The sequence below is a fragment of the Cryptomeria japonica genome, chromosome 5 (genome assembly GCF_030272615.1).
Source record: "Cryptomeria japonica chromosome 5, Sugi_1.0, whole genome shotgun sequence".
NCBI lineage: Eukaryota > Viridiplantae > Streptophyta > Pinopsida > Cupressales > Cupressaceae > Cryptomeria > Cryptomeria japonica.
In genome coordinates, this window is record NC_081409.1 from 727,219,812 (window position 1) to 727,246,214 (window position 26,403).

The 26,403-nt window shown below is 33.8% G+C and overlaps 1 protein-coding gene across 1 annotated transcript in view; it reads right to left on the bottom strand.

Annotated features, from left to right (window-relative positions):
- The window catches only part of LOC131051727 (ankyrin repeat-containing protein At5g02620), a 112,049-nt gene extending 91,217 nt beyond the window's left edge, over positions 1–20,832 (bottom strand). Inside the window, exons 1-2 of the mRNA XM_057986352.2 lie at positions 20,379–20,832; positions 19,861–20,285 (exon numbers count right to left, since the gene is read on the bottom strand). Of these exons, the coding sequence (XP_057842335.2) occupies positions 19,861–20,285; positions 20,379–20,832 (879 nt within the window). The remainder of the gene's footprint in view (positions 1–19,860; positions 20,286–20,378) is intronic.
- Positions 20,833–26,403: the final 5,571 nt, after the last annotated feature.

Genomic DNA, 26,403 nt, shown 5'->3' on the forward strand with positions numbered 1-26,403 from the left:
AATAATAGAATATACAACTAGTATAGAGAGAAATATTTTATATGTAGAAGATATTAGGGACATTTTATTGATGCAAAATAAATAAATAAATATTTTCCCTCTAATGAAGATAAGTAAAATAAAAAAAGAGATCCAACCACTTACCTTGTAAATAATACCATGTATACAAAAATAAGGCTTATTTTTCATCAGCATAGGCCATTATATTTTAATGCTTTTATTGATTTGGGATCAACAAGATCATTTAGAAAAATGAAAGATATTCTTTACAAATACTATAAACTAAAGCCAAAAATCCCAAGTGACATTCCATTACAGGTAAAAAGCTAAATGTGGGGAGATTCATATGAGTTTAAATGTTATAATTTTTATCATATGCTTTTTCATAGTTAGTGAAAAAAGTGATATTTTTATATATTTTTATTCCATGTACAACTTGTATGGAACTTCTATGTTAAGAAAAACTCATATCTTTAAGGATTAAACATAAAATACTAAAAAATTATATCATTTAATATAACCACATATAGATTAGAAGATAAGGATGAGAGAAAGAAGGAAAAAAGTTAAAGAATGTAGAAAAGATCATAGGATCATTATTAAAATGTTCAAGTCATAAAAGAAGATTTCTTTTGTGAAATAATGCGTCAAGATTTGAAAACAATGGAAATATTATGAACACTTTTCAATTTATTTTATTAGATCAAGAGGTGTTTTAAGTTCAAATAAAACTATAATGCTAGCTCTAATAATCCCTCATGAATGATCTTTCCTTTCAAGCATTGGTGGAGTAGCCAATATCTACTTTCAAAATAAAAAATCCCCATAAGAAACCATATGAAAGATGAGAAAATATAATTAGGATAAAATATTAAATATCAATAACATCCCTTTTTATTAAAAAGATGGAGTGGAGAGAAGGTAAGAGTGAAAATATGGCTATCCCTCCAAGAATGAATCTTCTCTAAAACATTATGGACAAGTATTTAGACACTTGGTGAGTCCATATGAGGTAATATAAAAGGTGAGATGTCTCCGAACTAAGATTTAAGTGTAGTGTGAATATGAATCTCCTAGATAGGGTAAACACTAACTAGATTATTCAACCCCCCCGCTTAATTGATACGTAGGAAGAAAAATAAACACTAAAAATGATGAGTCATAATAAAATAGCCTGATAAGGTAACTATATACAATAAATATCTCCAATAAAAAGAAGAAAAATAGAAAACAAACTAACAAAAAAACTCCTCTCCAAAAGTGAGAAATGAGAAGGAATGAAAGGTCTTGAAAAATATCCCATGAATATGAGAACATGATGATGATGATGAACTCCTAAAGTGTGTAGAATTTGTAGATATTATTAAAGAGGAAATGATAGTGTCTACTAAAGTCCATTAACCTCCCAAGAATGTAGATCAAAATAACAGATACAAAAAAACACGAGTGAACCATAGTACATTACTAAAATATGCGCGGGGCTCTACTATTGTTCTATAATCTCACAAAATATGTTTATAACAATAAATTAGAAGGTTTCTCCACTGCTCCACTAAAAAATATGGATACATTTGTATAACCATGTGATAATTCCATCTTAATGGTAATAAGAATTGCTTGCGGATTGAAAAATTGAAGCATGGCACATATGTGTAAGAATATGTGGAAACAACATTAAATCAATTATGATGCAAAAGTTACTTAAAAAATTGCATACAAAATTCTAAGGAAAATGTTCATGATATGGGAATCACTAGGATTCATTTTACGGTGGTGAAAATTAAGACTATACAGAACTCCTAGTTGCACTTTATAATATAGTGCAAGTACAACACAAGCATAATATATGTACAAAATCTCCCCAAGGAACATAACATTAATTTGTTGTACTTTATATGAATGTATTTGTAGGCTTATCTATATTTTTAGAGTTCTTACAAGTTTATGCTATGAGTTAGGACATGGGTCAAAAATGCCTTATAAATGTCAAGAAATGACAAAAATTAAAAAATTAAAACCTCAATTATACAAAATATGACCCGTTCATCTTCCATATAAAATTAAAATACTTTATTTCGCATCTTCCATATTATTCTTTCTTCTTGAATTTATCAACACTACACAGACCAACTTTATCAAAGAGAGATACATCATGGAGAATCTTCTTACTACATGGGAGGCCATGAATTGGGCCAAGGTCTCTACAAAATGATACAATGTTCCTCTTGGACTTCAAAAAATCATATGATAGGGTTCGGTGCTCCATCCCAATCATCACCTAGGAGGCTTAACCCAAGAGGCTTTTGGATTCCTAGCAACCCTTTGTTAGTAGGCCCAAACTCTCTTGAAAGATACCTATGTTTAGATTGATATAAATGGTTCCTTAATTGAATCATTCAGCCTTGAAAGATCCATTAGATAAGGTTCTCCATTATCCCCTACTCCATTTTTCATAGTAGTAGATTCTATATACTACTTTCTCGAAGAGGCCACTCTTTCACCTAAAGCTAAGGGTATATGCATCACTAACATGGAAAATATATTAAACTTTCAATTTATGGATAATACTTCCCTATTTCTTGAACTCAACAAAGATAATATGGGATCTCCAATGAAGAAGATCTCTCTTTTTTGTGATGTTTCTTGAGAAAAGCTATCAAAATCTAAATCCATAATGTTAGGGTAGCAAGAAGAGCCTCCTCTATGGTTTGCAAATATGACATCGAGTGGGGTGGTCCTTCAAAGCAAGTGAGATAATTGAGAATATTGTTTCCCTTAATCAAAATTTAAAAGATATATGGTTATGGTTTAAGGGGAAATTCAAGCACAAACTAGATGAATAGGATTGACAGCTCTATTTCTTGGCTTGCAAATTGTAGGTCTGTCAAAAAATACTATCTTCATATAGCCTCTACTATTGCTTAGTATGGTTATTTTATTGTTATCAAGTTAATGAAATTCAAAAGTAGAAAAGGATGTTTCTATGGTCTAATGGAAAAGAAAAGAGGAAACAACATATTGTAAAATGGCAATGGTGTTCCATTCATAAGAAGTGGGGGGGCTCTTAGACTGAATGATCTTAAGTTACAATACATTACACTTGCTTGCTTGGGAACAAGAAGGATAATATTGTTTCTTACATGGCCCCATAGGACACCATATGACCCCTTAGGACACCATATGACCCATAATGACACTATATGGTGTTCTAAGGGGTCACATGGTGTCTTAAGGGGTCATATTGTGTCCTATGACCCCTTAGGACACCATATGACCCCTTAGAACACAATATGGTGTTGTTATGGGTTGTATGGTATCCTAAGGGGTCATATGGTGTCCTATGGGGTCATAGGACGCCATATGACCCCTTAGAACACAATATGGTGTCGTTATGGGTCGTATGATGTCCTAAGGGGTCATGTGGTGTCCTATGGCATCATAGGACACCATATAACCCCTTAGAACACAATATGGTGTCGCTATGGGTCATATGGTGTCCTGTGACCCCTTAGGACACCATATGACCCCTTAGGTGTCATTGAGAATCATATTGTGTCTTAATTGGTCATATGGTGTGTTATGATCCCTTAAGACACAATATGACCCCTTAGGACACCTTATGTTGTCATTATGGGTCATATGGTGTCCTATGGGATCACAAGACACCTAATGACTGCTTAGGACACCAATACGACCCGTAATGACACCATGTTGTGTCCTAAGGGGTCATGTAGTGTCCTAAGGGGTCATAGGACACCATATGACCCCTTAGGACACAATGTGAACCCTAACGACATGTAAGGGGTTATATGGTATCCTAAGGGGTCATAGGACACTATATGACCCCTTAGGACACCATATGACCCGCTAGGACACCATATGATCCATAACGACACTATATGGTGTTCTAAGGGGTCACATGGTGTCTTAAGGGGTCATCTGGTATCCTATGGCCCCTTAGGATACCATATGACCCCTTAGGACATAATATGGTGTCGTTATGGGTTGTATGGTTGACTAAACTAGCTGAAGTAGTAGGGCATAGAGGCAGGCTGTATTAGTAGAATCCTTTGATTCAACATCAAAAATGTCAAGGAAGACCATGAGATGGCTTAGATGAAAATTCTTCCACTAGGTGGAGGAAGACACCATGGGGAGAAACAAAGGTCAAATCTATCATAGTGAAACTACATGTACAATAGAAAGGAAGTCCCTCATGGTAATTCATCAGAGGCTAAGGATACTCACACAACTGTAGAACAATCTCACTTAGCGATGCCTTTGAAAAATCACTTTCTTCCAAGATATAGGAATAGTCCAAGTATGGGAGAAATTACTTGTATCTGGGTCCACCTTAAGGAAATTACCTAGTGTATTACAGTAGCCTCATAAGTTGAATTACACTAGAGCTATAGGGGAAGATAGGGATGTCTTACCTAAATAAGTGAAACATCAATATATTCTTTTATCAGGTTAAAGGAAGGCATCAAAGGTTGAATAAAGTGAGAGGGCAACATTTCCATTTACCCATGACCATAAGGGCATCACAATCTTCAGAGGAGGTAAAATAGATGACAAGAAACTGAAGGCAAAGGGGTAGATCTCAATCTTATCTTCAACCACAGGGTTATAATGCACTTATAGATCTATTTTTGCAAGTTTAGTAGCATAGGCCACAAGTTCTTAAACCTTTACATCAAGTCTTTTCTCTTAAATATGGAGATATTATCAACCAACTCTTGACCAAGAACCACCACACAAGTAGTAGAGGTACTTCCTAGTTGCACCTGAAATCACAAGTAGCTCTGCTTGAGGGGTTACATAGTAGATTTACAAAATAAGCTTTAAACAAAAAAGGAGTAGCTTACTATGTAATATCTACTCAAAATAAATTGATAAATTTAAGTTTGATGGATAATATAACATAATGGTCGTTGAAGGTTAAAGAGTCAAACACTTAGACATAAAAAATTTCTCTTTTCTAACATACAAAATGTTTCTACGGTCATACAATTCATAACATTTTGGCATGATTAATAAATAAATTTAAATAAAATAAAAATAAAAAACATTTTACATTATAGGTCCAAACACAAATCTGATTCATAATCAAACTTTGTAAGGGACTAGTAGTACATAAGAATCATCTATTGTTCAAGTAGTAAGTTGCAATATAGGTATACATTAACACTTGAATTACAAGCTCTCTTTTGTCTCCTTTGTGTTTTGAAGGATGTAAGAGAAAACAAGAGAGAGAGCATCATCAAGGTGATAACCACCTGCCATGAAGCTTCCCCATGCTACTCCAGTAGAGAAACCCAATCCATCACAAAGGATATAGCAGGATATAGCAGTTTGTGGCAACATTCATGACAAATTCTAATTCACTACGTGAATGAATGCCTACACACTTGTGCAATGCATGTCTAATGCACTCATCCATTGAACACATTTATGTGAAGGAGAATGTCACCAATCTAAATAATGCACACATGGGTGTAACCAATGATCAATGTTTATGACGTATAATGTCCCAAACATCTCACTTTGACATCCGAATATTTAATAAGATAGATAAACAATAGCACAAGGCAAGCCCATAGCTAGCATTTAGTCCTTTAGGTTTAACTTGATTAGTGTATTTCTAGAGTACAAATAGATAATGATGACCACTAAGATTCCAATTCAAAGAACAACCATAATTTCCTAACTTCATTCAGTTTTAGGTAACTTACGCACAAGAGGTCCTACTTTCTCACTTGTTGATTTTTCCCAATCTAAAACCCTTTGCAAAGACCTGGTAATGAACTATTTATTATTTTTCACCTATATTCATAATAATATATGCATAACAATGATAATAATTGTTAATTTTGTGCATATAATCTATATATAACGATTCTCAGCTTCCAATCTGCAGATTGTAGTGAACAGGGCAGTCTTAAAACCATCATAACTTTCACATCCGTTAGCCAAATTCAAAAGTTCTTTATGTTCTGGAAAGGGGAAAGAGAAAAGAAATAAACCCAGAAATTGTTTTGAAAGAATCTGAAACATAATTAGGTGACCCACCTCTAAAAGATGATTATGAGGCTAAGTTTTCAGTGGTTAGAAAATTTACTCCTAATGAACCATAATGGTGGTCCATAATAAAATTATTGGATTTCAAAATCAAAATAAGAATGTGATAGTCTGATAGTCTTTCCATATTCAGTCCCTTATAAATTCAATACCAACTTAAGCCAGAAATCTGCAGTAGCATGGGGGTTGAACTTGACCAAGACAACCATGATAAATACGTATAACAAATTGCACTCAGAAATAAACTAGTTAAGGTCTAAATAAAAGAAGTATTGGTCCATGTGTCCCACATTCAAATATTGGTTTCACTCTTCCTCTTATGAACTCCATAAGTTCTACTAATTTATTAGAGTTAGGGAATCAATTATCTTAAAGCTAATGTAAGGAAGACGAAATTCCCTTCTCCTTTTTTTAAAAATCCATTGTAACTCTTCTTAATGGGAATTATTTACTTAGTCACATATAAAAACATACATTTATGGTTGCCCCTAATGCAGATTGCATGTAGAACATAGAGACTAGCAATGAGAGGAATCATGCACATGTGTGATGGATAAAGATTTGGCAAAGATAACAAAGCAGCAAAATGATTTACTTATGAAGTTTAAACCCTCACCCGATGGGAATTAGCAGTATGATGCTATTGGTTTCTACCAGCAGTGATTATAGAAACTGCTAGTTTGATGAAAGAAATTTCTTTCCTATACACGTGCGAAGTTGAAATGAACAACTTGACAAAATGTATTCCAATTCCAATTATGGATCATTTCAATACGTGGGGAAGGTCCTCCACTAACCGTTTAAAAGCATGGGGAGGTCAGATTGGACTATCAGAGACTTGGCTGTTAGGACAGCAGTGTTAAAGACATTGCGCTTTATATATTTGTAAGCAATTTTTCAATTTCAATATATAAAATTTCAATTTCAGATCTGTATTTTCATTTATCTCTGTTGTGTGCACAGTATAGAGAAGTCCTAATTTTTGTAATTCGAGATTGATTTTGCAATTATCTATTTCTGATTTTATCTTTGGCATAGCATAAGTGTTGTTCCTTTCTTTTCATTAATCCTTCAATCTTTCAATTGATATCAGAGCTTGTGTGCGGGTTTTTTCTTTGCCCAGATAGTTCTTTTTTGAAGAAATTCTAATAGCCAACAGCAGCATATCTATGGTGCTTCAGTTTTTATCGATGGAAAGATTTGCAACAATGAGATTGACACCATGTAAAGAAAAACCCACTAAAGCATATTGATTCAATTCAATGTGAAAACCTGAATTCCATACTATTAATTGTAATATGTCTTCTCATGGAATCCGATGATTGCATAAATTGTTCAATACAATGCCTCAAAGGCGAGTCATCTCAAGGCATGCCATGATTGCAGCATTCATACAACATAGATTTGTGAGAAAAGTTTTAGAAACTCACAAACAAGCAATTGGCGGGTATAAAGCCAAATTCCTTGCCCACCGCGCCCATGCAGCGCCAAAGTAGATGCTTTGTAGAAAAGTATGGACATTCATAAGTTTACATTTGCTAGTGCATTCTTGAAAGGAAACTAGTAGCGGAATACAACTTTCTACACTGAATTATAAGGAGAAGAGTGATTGCAGAAAATTAACATTAACAAACATTCAAAACAGAATAAACATATAACACAACACATACGTGGGAAAATCCTTTCGGGAAAAAACCCACACTTCAAAAGCCAGATTCAATTGTATTATCAAAAACAATAGTAGTTACAATACAATGCACAGAGCTAATTCTCTTCAGGAGTCTTCACACTATTATAGGATTCAAGAGTAATTCCAGCAGCATAACGTTGTCTTTCAACTTCTCATCTAAATAAGCCAAGGAATCACATACTTATAAAGCTCAACACAAAGTAGTAAGCTTCCATCGTTTCCAAAACCAACTTCAAAGCCTAAGAGGTAAGACATGTCATAAAAAATATAATTACCATTATCATGACATATTTCACATAGCAACCTTTTAAAGAACTAACACATATCTCATCCAAAACGGTTATCTTACCCAATGTAATGCTAATTCAACATAGCAACTCCCATAACCAGGAATAGGCACTTTCCTTACCTAACACCACTTGTCAAAAGTGAACTTTGCCATAAATATTAGCTGCTTAAATACAACTCCAATCCATAATAGAAAACACAAGCCAAGACTCTTTAGTCAACATAAGAAATAGCCAAATCAATTTCCACTCCAAGTTGCAAATATATAACAACTTCACAAAATATAGAATCTTCTAAGTGGACACCAATTTCCTAATAAAAGGATTTTGCCATCTCATCACTACCATATAGAATACCGCCTCACCAAGAGGACCCACAAAGCGAATGGCAACTTAGAAAACTAACAAATTAGAATAAATCAATTATTAAATAACCAATGTTAGGACTCCAAGGTTGAGACACCTAATCCTGACATTCTCCCACTTGTCGAAGACCTATTAAAACTCTACAACATCAACTACTTAGGCCCCAAGGCCAATCGAACTGGCACACCATTTGAATTTCTTAGTGCTCACTGACTTTGTTAATGTATCTGCAGCATTTGCCAAAGTATCAACCTTCTCCATCTTCTACCATATCACGAACAAAATGAAACTGTACATCAATATGCTTTGTTCTAATCTGTTATGCATTAAAACCAATATTAGAACACAACCTTTTAAGCCAAATGGCTTCCTTACAAGCATGAGTAGCTGCCATGTACCCTATTTCTGTCGTGGTCAAAGTGACTACATCTTGCCACTTACTCATCCAACTAATAGAATCGCCAAACATATCCACTAGTGGATCTTCTCTTGTCAATACCACCTATCCAATCTGAATCCACAAATCGACGGATACAAACTCAATGTCGAGGTCCACTAGGATAACCATGAAAACATAGGGAATACTCGAAATTACCTTTCAAATATCTGAATACTTTCTTCACTACATCCCAAAGTACTCGTCCAGGATTAGCCATAAACTAACTCGGGAATCCCATTGCTTGGGAAATGTCTGCCCTAGTACAGAACATAGCATACATTAAATTGCCTATAGCACTTGCATACGATACTCTGGTCATGTCCTTTATCTCATTAGGAGATTTTGGACAATCCTCAGCTCATAACTTCACCTTGCAAAAAAGAAACTACCAAGGTTTTGCAAGTTGACATGTCAAATCTCTCCAACATCGAGTTTACATACTTGGTCTAGCTTAACCAGATCTTTTTGCTAGCTCTATCTCTTTTGATCTCCATCCATAGGATATACCTCGCCGCACCTAAATATTTCATATCAAACTGTGTTGACAACTAAAACTTCAAATCTGAAATCATATTACCATTCCCAAAAAACAACATATCATCTACATACAATGCAACAATGAGAATGCAATCACTTTTAGTTTTGAAATACACACAATGGTTAGACTTAGATCTTTGAAACCCCAAACTCAACACATAGGTCAAATTTTTGGTACCACATCCTAGGAGATTGTTTCAAACCATACAGAGATTTCTTCAGCTTACATATCAGATTTTCATTACCTTCAACCCTGAAATGCTCAGGTTGTGACATATAAATCTCTTCCTCCAAATTGCCATGAAGGAAAGTTGTCTTCACATATATTTGCTCAATTTCCAAATCATGCATTGTTGCAAGTGATAACAAAAAACAAATGGATGACAGCTTCACTACAGGAGAGAAAATCTCACCAAAGTCAATTCTCTCCTTGTGTGAATACCCCTTCGTGACCAATTGTGCCTTATGGTTTTCAACACTACCATCAAGACCCAACTTCTTCTTGAACACCCATTTACAACTAACAAGTTTATGTCCATCAAGCAATGGTACTAGATCCCAAGTATCATTTTTCTTCAAAGAAGCCATCTCCTCATCCATGGCTTTCTTTCAAGAATTTGAATCATCCATACCCATAGCCTCTCTAACAATCCTAGGCTCATCAATGTTAGCAATCAAGGCAAAAACGTAATTTGAATCCAACAATAAATAACTAAACCTTTCCAGTGAATAACCAAAGCTATCCAGTTGTCGCCTATCACACGTAGAGATCCTTAATAGTTAAGGTTGAGGTTCTTCATCTTCTTCAGAATGCTCAGAGCTTCCAGAGCTCTCCTCCTTGTTAGGTCCACTAGGAGTGCGTAGTTCATCTCTTCCAGGAGTAAGTGGAACTCGAACTACCTCATTTTCCTCCTTTTTCTTTGGCCACAATAATATAGTGGAAGGTTTCATCCCTTTGAAAATTACACTTCTACTATAGAGAACCTTCTAGGCCACAAGATCCCAAAGCTTGTACCATTTCACATCGACACCATAGCCAATGAAGATACATTTCACCACTTTGTTTTCCAACTTAGACCTTTTCTCACTTGGCACATGTGCATATACCTCACAACCAAATACACTGAAATGCCTTAATGAAGGCTTTTTACCAGACCATGCCTCCATGGGTGTCTTATCAACAAGAGTTGATGTAGGAGATCTGTTGATTAGATAACATGCAATGGATACAACTTTATCCCAAAACTTCTGCTTAAGGCCAACTCCACTTAGTATACTCCTAGCCCTCTCCATCAACGTCCTATTCATTCTCACTACAACTCTATACTGTTGAGGGGTGTATGGAGTTGTCTTATGTATTTCAATCCCGTGTTCATTACAAAACGTATCAAACTCTGTAGAACAAAACTCACCACCATTGTCAGTTCTCAAACATTTAATCTTTCTATCAGTCTCATTTTCAACCAAGGATTTAAACTCTGTAAACCGACTGAAGACTTCAGCAAGGAAATAAACAAATGTCCTACTATATTCATCTATAAAAGATACAAAATATACAGATTTTGATAATGAAGGAATATTTATAGGATCAAACATATCTGCATGAATGTAGTCCAACATCTCAGAAGACTTATGAGAACTTTTATAAAATTACACACGGTTTTATTTACCAAAGATACAATGTTCACAAAAGTCGAACTCGAGATTGCAATCTTCAAGGCCTTCTACAAGACTCTTAGATTTTATGGTTCAAAGACCCTTCTCACCAATGTGGCCAAGTCTCTAGTGCCATAACATTGTCTTCTTTATAGGAAGCTTCATTTCCAAAGAATGAGCACCCTTAGGTACCTAGAAAGCATGACCATCAGAAGTAGATGAAACAAATTTCTTCACTCCTTTATTTGACTATAAGGATGAAGAATCTAAATATTTTGACTTATTAGAAGAACTATTGCACTAAACAGTGCATGCATCCAACTTGAACAAGGTTCCTATTCGAACTCCTCTAGCCAAAACCATAGCTCCTCTAGTCATCTTACATCCTCCACTTGAGAAGACAACATGCACATCCACATAATCAATTTACTCATTGAAAGGAGGTTTTGTGCCAAATTAGGGATATGCAACACGCCATCAATTCCCTTCACTCTATCATCATGGAATTTAATTCAAACTCTTCCACAGCCAACTATTTCCAGGTAAGAATCATCACCAAGGTACACCTTTCCACCATCAAATTCTTCATATTTTGAGACTCAATCTCTATATGATGTCATGTGAAAAGATACTCCAGAATCTATTAACCACACATCTTTAGATACTTGCACTGCCAAAGCTACAACCAATGCCTCACTGAAATAATCATTCTCCATCTTAATCCTTCCAGATGTGCTCACCATCTTTTTCTGCAAAACTCACTTCTGCAAAACTCCCACTGAAACTAGATCAATACCAAAAACCCAACAATCCCCACAACTAAGATCAAAGGTGATTAGGCTGTGATACCACCTGAAAGAAAACTACGTAGCAGAATACAACTTCCTACACTAAACTATCAGAAGAGTGAATGCAAAAATTTTCTAAACCTTTTAACAATTACAAATTCATATGCACATCTAATTAAACGTTAACAAACATTCAAAACAAAATAAACACATCACACAACATATACATGGGAAAACCCTTTCAGGAAAAAACCCACATTCCAAAAGCCAGACTCAATTGTATTATCAGCAACAATAGCAATTACAATACAATGCACAAAGCCAATGCTCTTTAGGAGTCTTCACACTATTACAAGATTCAGGAGTAATTCTGGCAACATAACGTTGTCTTTCAACTTCTCATCAAAATAAGCCAAGGAGTCACATATTTATAAAGCTCAACACAAAGTTGTAGGCTTCCATGGTTTCCAAAAACCAACTTCAAAGCCTAAAAGGTAAGTCATATCATAAATAATATAATTACCATTATCATGACATGTTTCACATAACAACCTTCCAAAGCACTAACACCTATCTCATCCAAAATGGTTATCTTACCTAATGTAATGCAAGTTCAACATAGCAACTCCCATAACTAGGAATAGACACTTTCCTTACCTCACACCACTTGTCAAAAGTGAACTTCACCATAAATATTAGCTGCTCAAATACAACTCCAATCCATAATAGAAAACACAAGCCAAGACTCTTTAGTCAATATAAGAGATTGCCAAATCAATTCCCACTCCAAGTTGGAAATATATGAGAACACCTTCCCAAAATGTAGAATCTTCCAAGTGGACACCAATTTCCTAAGAAAAAGATTATGCCATCTCATCACTGCCATGTAGGATACCACCTCACCAAGAAGACCCACAAAATGAATGGCAACTTAAGAAATAAATAAATTAGAATAAATAAATTATTAAATAACCAATTTTAAGACTCCAAGATTGAAACACCTAATCCCAACCATTCTTGGCTTGTAATAAAATGGAAGCTTTGGAAGAGGCTATGAACATTCATCAAAGCATAAAGGAGAAAGACGTTGTCAGATGTTCCTGCTACGAAAGCAAGGTCGACATTCAATCAAATTGTGGATGCATACAAAGGGCACATGAACTCTCTATGAGGATGCTTCAAAGAAATGTTTGTTTCGTGAAAGTAATGACTCCTGGATATGCAATTAATGGATTTGTTGAAAAGGCTTCAGAAAATTTCAATCAAATGTTGTTGACAACTACAAAACTAATTCACCACCTTTGTCAACGCTCTTCCTACCTTGCGCCAAAGTGGGATACTTGGAACAGGTTACAGGCATTTATCGAAGCTAAATTCATATGGATTTTTGTCAGATATTCAAGTTGTAAATGCTCCCGTAGACATGCCTGCAAGACGCGGAATCAGCGAACAAAGCATGTAAACTATTCTACAGAATAGCTCAAAGAGATGTAATCTCATGCATGCAATGATCACAAGTTATATGCAAAAATGGAAGTGAAGGCAAAATGGTGAACTCTTCTATATAATGGTTTAAATAGAAGTTATGGAAGAGAGCATGATTGCAGGGTACACAGAAAGGATTTATCGATACAATGTGGTGTTATTAAACTTCTTTGGCTATTTAGACCATCAAAACAATGAAAGCTATATCAATTCTCTATTAATGTATTATGGACGTAGGAAAGTTGGCTTGGAATTCAAAAACGTGGAATAAGTCGAGAAAAGTGCATATACTGTGTCAAAAAGCTCATATCATGACTAAAAAATCTCTTGAATAGACGGGGTTAGATACAAGAAGTTTTATTGAGCTACTTTAAACTAACAAACAAGGAAAATAAAAATAATCATCTATATGTGTTGGGAAGATGGCTTGTAAAATATGAAAATCATTATATCTAAACGGTCTTGTACTATGATTATTTGTTAGAAAACACAAAAGAAAAAAATCTTGAACTTGTAATATGCCAATGGAAAGGCAAAGCACATCATCTTTCAAGATATCTAAAATAGTTCTTTTGTTAACTTGTCATGACTCTATAATTATTTTTGAGAAAGGATTAGTTTTCGTAGAACATAAGTTTTAATCTATCAAAGATTGTGCTTACTACAAACAGGGATGAGAAAAATGATGGCATTTTCTTTGTTGTGGGCTATAGGAAGTCTTCTTTGGTATTTGTATGTCTATTATGGATAATATTGTAGTTTTAATCTATCAAAGATTGTGCTTACTACAAACAGGGATAAGAAAAGTGATGGCTTTTTCTTTGTTGTGGGCTATAGGAAGTCTTGTTTGGTATTTGTATGTCTATTATGGATAATATTGTAGTTTTTCATTGCTCTTCGAGCAAACAATGTCAATTTTGAAGATAAATTCATAGTGACAAATTTGTTTACCAGTAGACTTATAATTCATAATCAACATTTTATTTAAGTAATATTTGCCACTTTGAGATAACTGAAAGCTATTTTTGATGAAGGGATCTTTCTTTTTAATTAATGGCTTTATTAGTCAACATTCTCAAACTCATAACATAAACAACTTTAAATACATCATTATTGTTGTTTATTATTATTTTTACATGACTTTCATTCATTATTTTATCTACTATATTCATTATGAATATAAGTATTAATATGAATAAGCTATACTACAAAGAACCAATAAAAGAATGATACATGTATTTCATGGACCATAGACGTTCTTCTTGATTTATAGGAGGTTACTATAGGTCATCTACAAGCTATTACATATATATAAATAATTTCTATAGGTGTCATGAAGAAATTATTATATTCCATCTACCCTCCCCTTCACACAGTCCTTAAAGGGGTTGTACTAATACTTTAACCTTTGAAAAATTTATTTATTATTATTTTTTCTTAACTTTCACCCAATGGTTACCATGCAATTAAAGATACTTTTAATTGTTTAGAGACAATTAAGAACTAATTATATGTAATGGGTTTTCATTTATAATATTAACGACTTTTACAATCGTCAATCTCAAGCCAATAGCTCACAAAGCATATCGAATCCTTTTTTGTGGCCTTAATTTTGATTGATTAGGGGAGGATAGGCCCAAAAATTTTACATAACCACTTAAAAGTAACTAGTTGGGGTGCATGAAGAGTGCACACCCAACCAAAAAGCTAAAGCAAAAACCAAAAAATGCAGAAAATCACCAGACAACCAGAACAAAACCACTACACAGATTGACAAAAAACAAACTAGACAACCAACCATCCACTATAGACACAAATGAGTGCCTTTCTAAATCAGGGAACTATCATCTTTCCATTCATGGCATAACACTTCAACTTTATCAATAAATTTTTTTTTGTTAGAATCTTTGCCTAATTTTTCTTCCTTCATCTTTTATTGTATACAGAAAAATGCTTAATTAATACTTTTTACCTTAAGAAATAATTCATTGTTATAATTTATCATTGTCTTGCAACTAACAACTACCATACTATTCAAGTTTTTTTTTGTTGTTTTCAAACAACTAATAGCTAGTTGTACTGGTGCAAGAGCACCTAGGACTTAGGCTATCTAGTTTTCACAATTTTGGCTTGTACTGACCCTAGCCAAGTCAGTAGTGAATAAGGACTCCAAGAGGGTCCAAGAGTTAGTGTTTTGAGTCAATGTAGGCCTAGGTTGAGTTCATTCTTCTTAGGTTTGCATTTTTGTGTAAATAGTGGGTTTGAGTAGGTAGTTGACCTTCCTGATGGTCAAATGTGTCAAAACTTGGTATAGGCATTAGGGAGGGTTAAATAGGTCTTAGACATTTTTGAAAAGTCATATGTGATGACTTAGAATAGGTCTTATGGGTTGAGAACACCAAGAAGTTAAAAAGTGCAAAGTTGTAAAAAGTTGTCATGGGAAACTTACTAAGGTGCCTTACTAAGGAATATGGTCAGACATGGGAACAAGTACTCTCACAAGCTGAATAAGGTGTATAATCACATCATAAATAGGACTACTGGCAAAAGTCCTTTTGAAGTGGTCTATGGAGTGTACCCAAGAGGGATTTTGGAGTTGAGAGACTTAGGTAGTGCAGCAGCAAGATGTGGATACATAGAAGACTTTGCTCAATCAATGAAGGAAGTCCATGAATCAGTCAAGCAAGCATTGATGGAGAACACAAGCAAACTCAAGCAAAAAGTTGATGAAAAGAGGAAAAATCTACAATTTCAAGTGGGAGATCTTGTTATGGTGCACCGAAACAAAGCAAGGTTACAACAAGCAGTGCCTAACAAGTTACAAATGAGAAGGATAGGTCCATGTGCCATTCTAGCCAAGTATGGAGAAAATGCATACAAGGTGGATCTACCTAGTGACATAGGATTGTCACTAGTTTTCAACATAGCAGACCTAATTTCCTATAAGGGACCAATTCAAGGTTCAGATTGTAGTCACTCAGAGGTATCAGATGATGTGAACAACCTTCAGTTACCAGCCAAACCAAATCCAAAGGCAGAAAAGGTGTTGAGTTCAAGGATCGCCAAGAAGACAAGGCATCAAGCCTATTGGGAGCACCTAATCAAATGGCAGGGTATGGATGATGCTGAAGCTACATGAGTCCTTGAGACAGAGTTTAAGAAGCTTGGAATTGATCAAAATCTGATTCCCAAGGAGGTGACATGATCTTCTTTTGTTTGGGAGAATGGTGTAGGAGCACCTAGGACTTAGGCTATCTAGTTTTCACAATTTTGTCTTGTACTGACCCTAGCCAAGTTAGTACTAAATAAGGACTCCAAGAGGGTCCAAGAGTTAGTGTTTTGAGTCAATATAGGCCTAGGTTGAGTTCATTCTTCTTAGGTTTTCATTTTTGTGTAAATAGTGGGTTTGAGTAGGTAGTTGACCTTCTTGATGGTCAGATGTGTCAAAACTTGGTATATGCATTAGGGAGGGTTAAATAGGTCTTAGAAATATTTGAAAATTCATATGTGGTGACTTAGAATAGGTCTTATGGGTTGAGAAGACCAAGAAGTTAAAAAGTGCAAAGTTGTAAAAAGTTGTCAACGTTGTCATCACAACTTTTGTCCTGAATAGGTTAGCGGTGGAGTTAGGTATTGTCCAACGCCATAGGATGACTCCACACGTGGGAAAAATATAAATACCCTCTCTTGTATGATTACCAAGGTTGGAGAATGTGCTATGTAAGTTCAACAAACTGAAACTACTCATTTTCAGACTTGTTGGCAACATTTTTGGCTTGATTTTACTCATTTTGTACTTGAAAATGGATTGAATTCATTGATCCATCAATGGATTGAGTTTCATTAGAGTGTTATAGTACTATTGTTTCCATTTCAAGCTTTGCAAATAGTGTCCATTAGTGTTTTCTTGTTCTTGTTTGCAAACAGCTAGTTTTGGTTTGTATATAGCAATTTTGTGTAAAAATGGTTGCCCCATGAACTCCACACGTGCTACCATCACACCCTGTTGGGGAATGAAGGAAAACCACTTTTATAGTGTACATATGCAGTGACAAGTTCTGGAGAAGATTTTTAACATGACTGTCACCTTGTTCTAGGCGAGTCGAGGAGTAACCCGACTAGAGGAAGTAAGGTGAAAATGAAGTGACAAGTGCAGAGGTGAATGAAAAATCACTTTTTAAGAGTTTGGAGGGGTCCATGGAGTTGGGACAGAGTTTCCAATGCAAGGATAATCCTTGAAAAATCCATTTGATGCCTAAACCCTAACTTGATCAGTCACTGTCGGCTAGAAGGCCTAAAAACCCTTCAAAACCCTCATTTTGGGGTTAGTATATTTTAAGGTGAAACCAAAAGCCAAAACCACAAAACTCCTTTGAGGTTAAGTGTATCTTTGAAGAAAATCCAAAATTATTAGGGTGTCCTTTGTATCATTTTCCTTCAAGCCCTAAAAAACTGGATTTTGGAGGCCTAAAAGGGGCTCATTCCTTGTAGCCCTTTTCTAGGCAAGATTTTGAAATCGGTAAGAAACCTAATGATTGCAAATCTCTAATGGACCCTAAATGCATTCAAAACATGTTATAAGACACCTCCACACCTCTACATCATCTCACAACAATAGGAGGTCAAATTGACAAGTTGAAGTCAAGAAGCTATATTTGAGCACCAGAGAAGCACTATGAATTGGTAGGGTTCCTAGCCAAAACACTTGAAGCAAACACCTTAGAAGGGTCAAGAATCAAGCCCTAGAACAGATTGAGAAGGACTTGGAGGTCTAGAGAACAACTAGGCATGGCGAGTTGGTGGAATTGAGCAACACCAACTAGGTGCAATGTTGAGAAAACTAGGTGAACCCCATCATGTACTAATAGAGTCTTCCTTATAGTTAGTGACTGTATTTACAAATTACAACTAATGACTTTTCAAGTCATTAATCTCAGACCAATAGTCTACAAAGCCTATAAGATCTTTTTCGATCATTTTTTTTTACACAGAATATTTTTATCTATATATTTGCACATATTTTTTCTTGTCTCCATGTTAATGATATTTCCTTAATGTCACTACACTTTAACCACTAGTTGAATTTTTAGAATAAGTCACTTTTAAGTCTTCCCCTAGTTTGTCTCCACCTTTTATGTAGCATATAAAATTATTTTATAAATTACTTCTTACATTAAAACTATTCCATTATAGTTTTTTCATTATCTTACAATTAGAAGCTACCATAGCATTCAAGCTATTTTTTTGGTTCCTTTATAGTTAGTGACTCTTACAGTCAGCAACATCAAGGCCACAACTAATAGATATAAATACATCATTGCGGTATGCACATATTTTTATGACTATCAATAATTGCTTAAAGAGTTATGCTATAGTATAAATACAAATAGTAGTATGAATGAGCTATATTGCAAAGAGTCGATAAAATAATGGTACATATATAATTCTATTGGTCTTCCCTTAAATCAAATGTTCATATTGCTTTACTATTGGTTATAATAGGCCATCCACAAGTTATGAATGTATAGGTAATTGCTCCAAGTAAAAGAAAGAAAAGGTTATTTACATATGTTCTGTCTTCATGAATGAAAGGATAACAAATTTTATACTCTTGGTTTGTATGAATGCATGGGTATGTACATTAAGAATATAATTAGTTTATTATATTAATTCTTGGTGGAAGGCCTATTCATGTCATCCCTAGAATGCTTATGTATATCTCCAAATTAAATAGAGATAAAGTCTAATTTATGAAATTAGCTTATTGGATGTATGCTAGTCCTACACATATTAGAATCCTATAAAGTAGCTAGTTCTTTCAAAAATGTGCATGCCATTAGCATAATATATCATTGCGTACAAGCACATGGATCTTACTATTTCTTTCTATGGTGAACCTAAATGCAATAATATGGTAAAATTCATGGTAATACCTCTTATCCTTGAAAAGTTACTAACATTACCCCTAAAATATTGACATGTTTGAAAAAATATTCTTAAAGAGGAAGCCAAACATGTGTATGACAAATCCCAAAAACTTTATCCTTAAAGGCCTCTCTTTATTGTTAACAAGTATGAATATATTGATTTATCTTTTATATATAACTCTTCTACTTCCATAACTAATGATATCTAAGTACACATTCAAGATTTTTTTTATTTGATCAATAATTTTAAAATTAAAGCTCGATATGTATTCTTAAAATTATTTTCTAGATCTTCGAGAGAGACTATGAAATGGTTTCCTAAATTATTAAGTTTATCTTGATACGAGCTTACCACTAAACATTTTAGAAATGAAATTAAAGATATTCATAGTATTTAAAGATATGAAGGTGAATCAATTTTTATATCTTATACTGTGCTAAAAATAATATCCCCATGTCTCCACTAGGATTACACTTGAACAAATTCTAATGATGGAGTCATTAGAACATAAAATCAGGATGCTTTACAACTAAAAAAGCATGAAATAAGCAGAAAAATAGAACCCCCCCCAAAAAAAAGCAAGCGGGGTAAACGATGTCAAACCTCGGGATCCACTCTTTTTTCTGCTGCGATATGTAATGCTGTATTTCCTGAACCGTCATGATCGCGGCTCACCATTTCCACTGCTTTATCTTCGGTCCTATTTGCAAGGAGATTCCGCACTAGCTGAATTTGATTATGTTCGACGGCAAAGTGTAGTACAGATTTACCATCTGAACTGCGGATTTCGACGGAATCTGGCATTCTGTTCATAAACTCGTCGATTATGTTCCAAAGGCCTTTCATGGCTGTCACATGAACTGCGCATCTTCCACACTCATCACTGTCCTTCATTGAGCCGATCTGCCACGAACGATGATTTAACACTGCCCGTACGCACACAAGATGTCCTCCTTGCACGACAGTATGCAGAATCGTGGCAATATTAACCTGACTGGGTATTCTGTTGAGCATTGCCTTAACTACACCTGCGTCACATTTACATTGGCTGATCTCAATATATTTGGTGTATCTGCAAATTTAACATTCAGTTCAACTTGGAAAAATAACGTGTGAAATACCTTCATATCCCCTGTAAGCTGCATTTTGAAGAGATCGATCCCATTCAAATAGATCTTCAGATAACCTGGCCTCCGGCACCAATAAACGTTCAACAATTTCCACGCGGCCATACTGCGAAGCTATCACCAGAGGTGTCTCTCTAAACTTATTGTAATGCAGGTAGTCAGATCTATCTTCACGTCGCAGGAAACACTCGACGACGTTTAGATTACTGCTTTTGGCAGCTTCGTGGAGTGGCGTGTTGCCATCCTTGTTCCGAGATTTAGCCAAAGAGGGTATATGTCCAAGAATCCCTTGAACAAGTTCTAGATTGCCTTTCCTTGCTGCAATGTGAAGAGGAGTATCTCCCCGGAAAGTAACTTCTTTTAGCGAATTCGGGAACTGCCGCTGAAACTCTTCAAAGGTAAGAGGAACCTCACCAAATTCCAAAGCACGGAAGAGTTCCCCATTCATCCTGTTCTTGTTTTCTTGGTTACCTGGAACAGAGGATGCACCGACTAAAGCACAGACAATTAGAAGAAAAGTCGGCCACAAAACTACTTAGATCCGACTCAATTATTGTAGAGAATGAAAGTAAGTTAAAAAGTAAATAAAATATCAAGCAAGGTAGAGGAAAGAGGTAGGCATCATCATCATCATAGTGGGAAGTGATGTGGTCCGCAAACCCTAGTTTTAGACCGCCTCAATTCCAGCTTCTTCGATTTTCACTTCCAGCTGCTTAAAGAAAAACTAAGATAATCTATAAAGATAATTTTCTAAAATTGTATAGTTTTTTCTAATATTTTATTAAATTTTATATTAACACAGATGAAATAGTATAATATTCAACCCCAAAAAAAGTGTGATAAACAATACATACATAGAATCTAATAAAAGATTCAACTAATAGAGATCGAGTCCACAAACGAATTTATGTAGTTAAAGTTATGCTAGTTGGGGAAGGAGGATACTAATCATCAAGTTTCCCACAAGCATTGTCAGGGGTGCAATCTTCAATGGGCACCTAGCAACGAAAGTGGCAGTGTTTTATTCATTTTATTTGGATAGATACTAAGCATTGACCAAAGAAATAGTGAGCTACATACAAGGGAATTCACTAATGTTTAGCTAGCTAGAATCCCACCTAGGAGAAAGATAAAACCATCCTCCATAGGCAATAGTGTTTAGAGGATTCTAACACAAGGGGCCATTGTAATGAGAACCACAATTTCCACAACTTCGACGATCACATGTTGTTGATTGGCTACATCCATGCCAATGCCTTGAGTAGAGATGGAGTAAAAAGACCCATGCAACAATGTAGGGGTATTTCCCATTTGTCCAATAGTTCTTGGAGATGGGCAACTCCAAATGCAATTTTTCTTGCTTTCACCTAAATTTGGGTGAGACCATTAGAGTGAATGATCACTTAAGTGTATAAGGAAGAATGCTTATCAACAACATAGTAAGTAAAAAGAGTGGCATTCCTAGCTTTCCAATCACTAAAAAGTAGGGTTTGAAGACTTGAAGGTAGGCTTGAAATGCATAGAACTCTTGTAAGATTTCTAAGTTTTTTTCCTTGTTGAAATCCTTCATATATGTAATTGTTCTTTAATTGTTCTTGGATGAATTTGTAATAAAGATATTTTTCAAGCTTTATTTCAAATGTGTTTATGTGGGTGGGATAATATGTAAAGTCTACAAGATTGGGTAGTTTGATAAGGCCCTCCAGTCTTGTTTGCATAATTGTCTACCATTGAAATTGATACATTTATGTTCTTTCCAAGCATGGCCTTGTATTTGGTGCTACCTTACAACCCTTATTGTCATGACTAGTTTCTATTCGTTGGTTTGCAATTTTAATATCTAAATTTTATTCTTCATTTTCTTATTTCTATTGGACATTTGTCAAGGTGTCTTCTTCATGACCTAGCTACTCCATCTATTCTCTTATTTGTAGAGCGAATCTCGATATATTTTTCCTCACGAAAGAAAGTGCTACCTTGTACATTTTAAGTATATTTTATTTGTGAAAATATTTTTGTGTTTGTGTATTTGTATTACCATTGTTTATCCTTATATGTGTTCCATGGTAATATTTTTACACTTAGCACATTATTATATTTTTATTTCTTATGTTTTAATGAGTAGCATTTCTTTTCTATGCATATATCGATTATTCTCTTTGATTGCTTTGTAAGACTAGGTACATGAACAAAAAGAGATAAACATAAACATTGGTATCTCTCTTTTGGTGTTATATCCACTAAATTTACATAACTATTTATTTTTAAGTTACTTTCTTTAGTGTGCTTTTCTTATCACATGAGGGAACAATATAATGAACAAGGACACAATGCATCAAGTTCTCGCCAATAGTTAGAGAGAAAAATAGAGATATGTAGATGGGGATAAAGAACGATAGAGAAATATGGAGAGAGAGGACAAAAGGATAGAAAGAGATGTAAGAGATAACTATAATCTCTTTTCGAAATAACATATGTTAATTTAGATAAACACATGATCAAAATATAAATTAATAAAAAATGTTAGGGGTTTATATATGGTATTTAACTGTTTCAAAGGGGTGATATATGGAATGGTTATGATATATGTCAACAAGGGATGCAATGGGTCAAGTCTCACCAATAGTTAAAGAGGAAAATAGAGAGAGAGAGAGAGAGAGAGAGAGAGAGAGAGAGAGAGAGAGAGAGAGAGAGAGAGAGAGAGAGAGAGAGAGAGAGAGAGAGAGAGAGAGAGAGAGAGAGAGAGAGAGAGAGAGAGAGAGAGAGAGAGAGAGAGAGAGAGAGAGAGAGAGAGAGAAAGGGAGAGATATGGTGATTGAGAGAGGTGGAGAGACAATAAGATAAATATAAAAATATTGAAGAATAAATATGGAGTTGTAGAGATGCAAATGGAAATAGAACAAATAAAATATTATTATATAATTGAATATAAATATAATTAAATTTACATCTTTACCAATAAAATAGATAACAGTATTGTTAAAAAATTATGTATATATAGATAGATATAGATATCATTTTTTAAATTTATAATATAATAAAAATATTATAAAATCTGTATTTGTATATTTAATAAATAAAAATTAATTAAATGAAAAGAAATATAATTGAAAATAAATTATTAAATTAATTTATCAAATATTAAAATACAATTGAAATTATGAATTCGATGAAATTAGTTTTTAAAGATAAATTTACCTTTAAAAAATAGAAATAAAAATAACCATTAACAACAAAATTTAACAATAAAACTTAATTATCAAATAATTGTCTTTTATTTTTTTATTTGTTTTTCCAATTAATAAAATTCCACCAAATACATTCTCTTACTTTTTATAACACAATCTATTCATATTTATAGAACTTCCAAAAGATTACCATTAAAATATTTAACAATTGATGCACATTTTTTACTTTGAAATGGACGTCAAATAAAAGTATAGTGTATATAAATTTTTAAAATGATTTTTCTTATAATATATATCACTAAATATTATATATGATACTTCCTATTTCCACATAAACGATGGCTTGCAATACGATGACACATGCCATTTCTCTAATCGCAGTAAGATAAAATAATTTTTTAATTGTAAGTAATTTGTTTTTTAAACTATCTTTAACTGTAAGTATTTTCGTTTTTTTTAAAAACTAAGTAGTGGTGTGAAGGAAAAGATGGATTAATTAATCTCAATATTACTTATCGAGAAAATACATGTGTAAAAGGAATAATTGCAAAGATAGGCATGTCAATACAATAAATGATGTATTTAATGATGTACTTATTTTATGTATAATAATGTATATTTTTTGAAAAGCAAACGAATTTTAAAATTAAACAAACTAATAAGCATAAAGAAAAATAATATTAAATTATAATAATTTAAACTAGCACTTGCACCTTAATGAGGTGCAATGGTTATGCTGATAGCTAGATATGGTTTGGGTATTATTTTTGAGGGTAGGCATAAGTTGAAGTTGAAAGAAATGAACATTGTTTTTTATAGGAGTAAATATTTAGATTACAATTGAGTTGATTGTGAAATGTTGGAAAAACTTGAATATGAACGAATGCAACATATAATTTAAATCAACATACTATGAATTTTTTTTATGTAATACAAAATGTTTTATGATGTATGAAGATGATTAACTTAGGATATTAATTACATTGAGTAGTTTTGTTCTATGCTATATTCAAGATTATGATCAACAACCATAGTAGCTATTAGTCAAACCCAAAAATATCAACTCTTGACATGATATATTGTAGTTCAATAAGAATTGTACATCTTTACTTTTGCTATCTTCCGCAAACAATATTCTTCACATCCCAATAGCTGAGTTAAGGTGATATTATTAAATAGTAATTCTAAAATTATTAAGAAAAATAGTTAGGTGAAAATTAACTCTTTGTTATGTTCAATGATGGGATTCTATGATATATGCCATTTGTCTTTGACACTTGTAAAACAAAAGTAGCAAAATTATTAGATGCCTAGATTAGATGTCAAATTTAAAAGTAATTATGTAGCTTGAATCAATGGGTGAGATGCAAAAGTATATAAGAGGAAAATCAAGGAGATTTCAAGCATTAATTTTTTAATTTTTCCTTAAATTCTAAGTTATGTAATGTCAAAAGATATAATTTTTAAGTATATAATTTATAGTATCAATATAATAGAAAAATGTGGCTGGCAATGTATGAACAAGATAATCGGAAGAGGTTGGTTATATTGAATTTGTTTGTTGTTGGTAGATGTACATGTCTTCTTTGTCATTGAGTGGAGTGTAGTCGATTTCATTGGATGGTGTGCATGCTTTAGTTTTGATACCAACTCTTTGTAGTTCATTTTGTTGTGGCCTAGAGTAGGTTTTTGCAAAAGGGAAATTTGTAAAAGTGGAATTTATATGTCGCACCAATAATTCAAGGAATGTGAGGGATATGTGACTTTGAGTGACATGTGGAGTCACATGTGGGTTTTAGGTAGATGTGTTTAAAAATTGAATAAAATACTAAAAGGGATTATGCTTTGGGTTAGTTAGGTTAATGAGGGGAGTTAGAAGATACGTTTGTAGGAATCACAAAATTAGCCTAATTAATTATGAATTAATTTGGCTAATTGGGGTTACGAATAAAATTGGAATATTCCTATGTCTAAGTTTGATTTATTAGAATAAATCAAACTTTGGGAGGAATGCAAAGGGATTATTAATTAAATATAATTTAATTAATTTAAGGGTAATGATAGGATAATATGATTAATTAAATTAATCATATGATAAAGGGATAATTAATTGAATATTAATTTAATCAATTTTATATGTCTACACTATCCCTAATAGATGGGAAAACTTATAAAGTGACAAGAGGTGCCAAAAAAAGAAGAAGATTTGCCTATCAACCTCATCCTTAAAGATATTATATGAGGATTCTCCTCCATTCTTAAGCATATTCAAGCTTAAATTTTAAGGCAACCTTTGCAATGTTGTAAAAATGATTTCCTCTTAATTATCAATATACTTAGAATCTAGGGATTCCAATATTCTTGGCTTGTGAAGAAAATATTTTTGAATGGAATTCCTTTTTTGAAAGATTCTAGGAAACTAAGATTAATTGATAGACAAGGGAAAAAAGAAGACTTTCTCTTCCATTGCATTTGGATCTTAGACCCATTATGAATTAGTGATAATTCATTGATCTCCAATAGAGAAGTAGATCTTTGAGCCTCCCCACTGTCAATCGTATTAGTCTCTTGTGCCTCTTCTAGAACCTGATCCGCTATTTCCTCGATAATCTTTGCTTGAATCTCCTCAATCCAATCCTGAAGTAGACCTTCCAACTCTTGTGGGGGAGCCTTCCAACCAAGAGAGCCATGACAACCCACAATAGTCTTATTATCCATACGAAGCTAACCATAACAAGGGTCCTCTGGGAAAAGATCTGAGAACAAAGGTCTATGTTTTGAAAAGGGGGAAGGAGAGGAGAAGCAACTTTCCTCAAAACTAAATTGAGAGG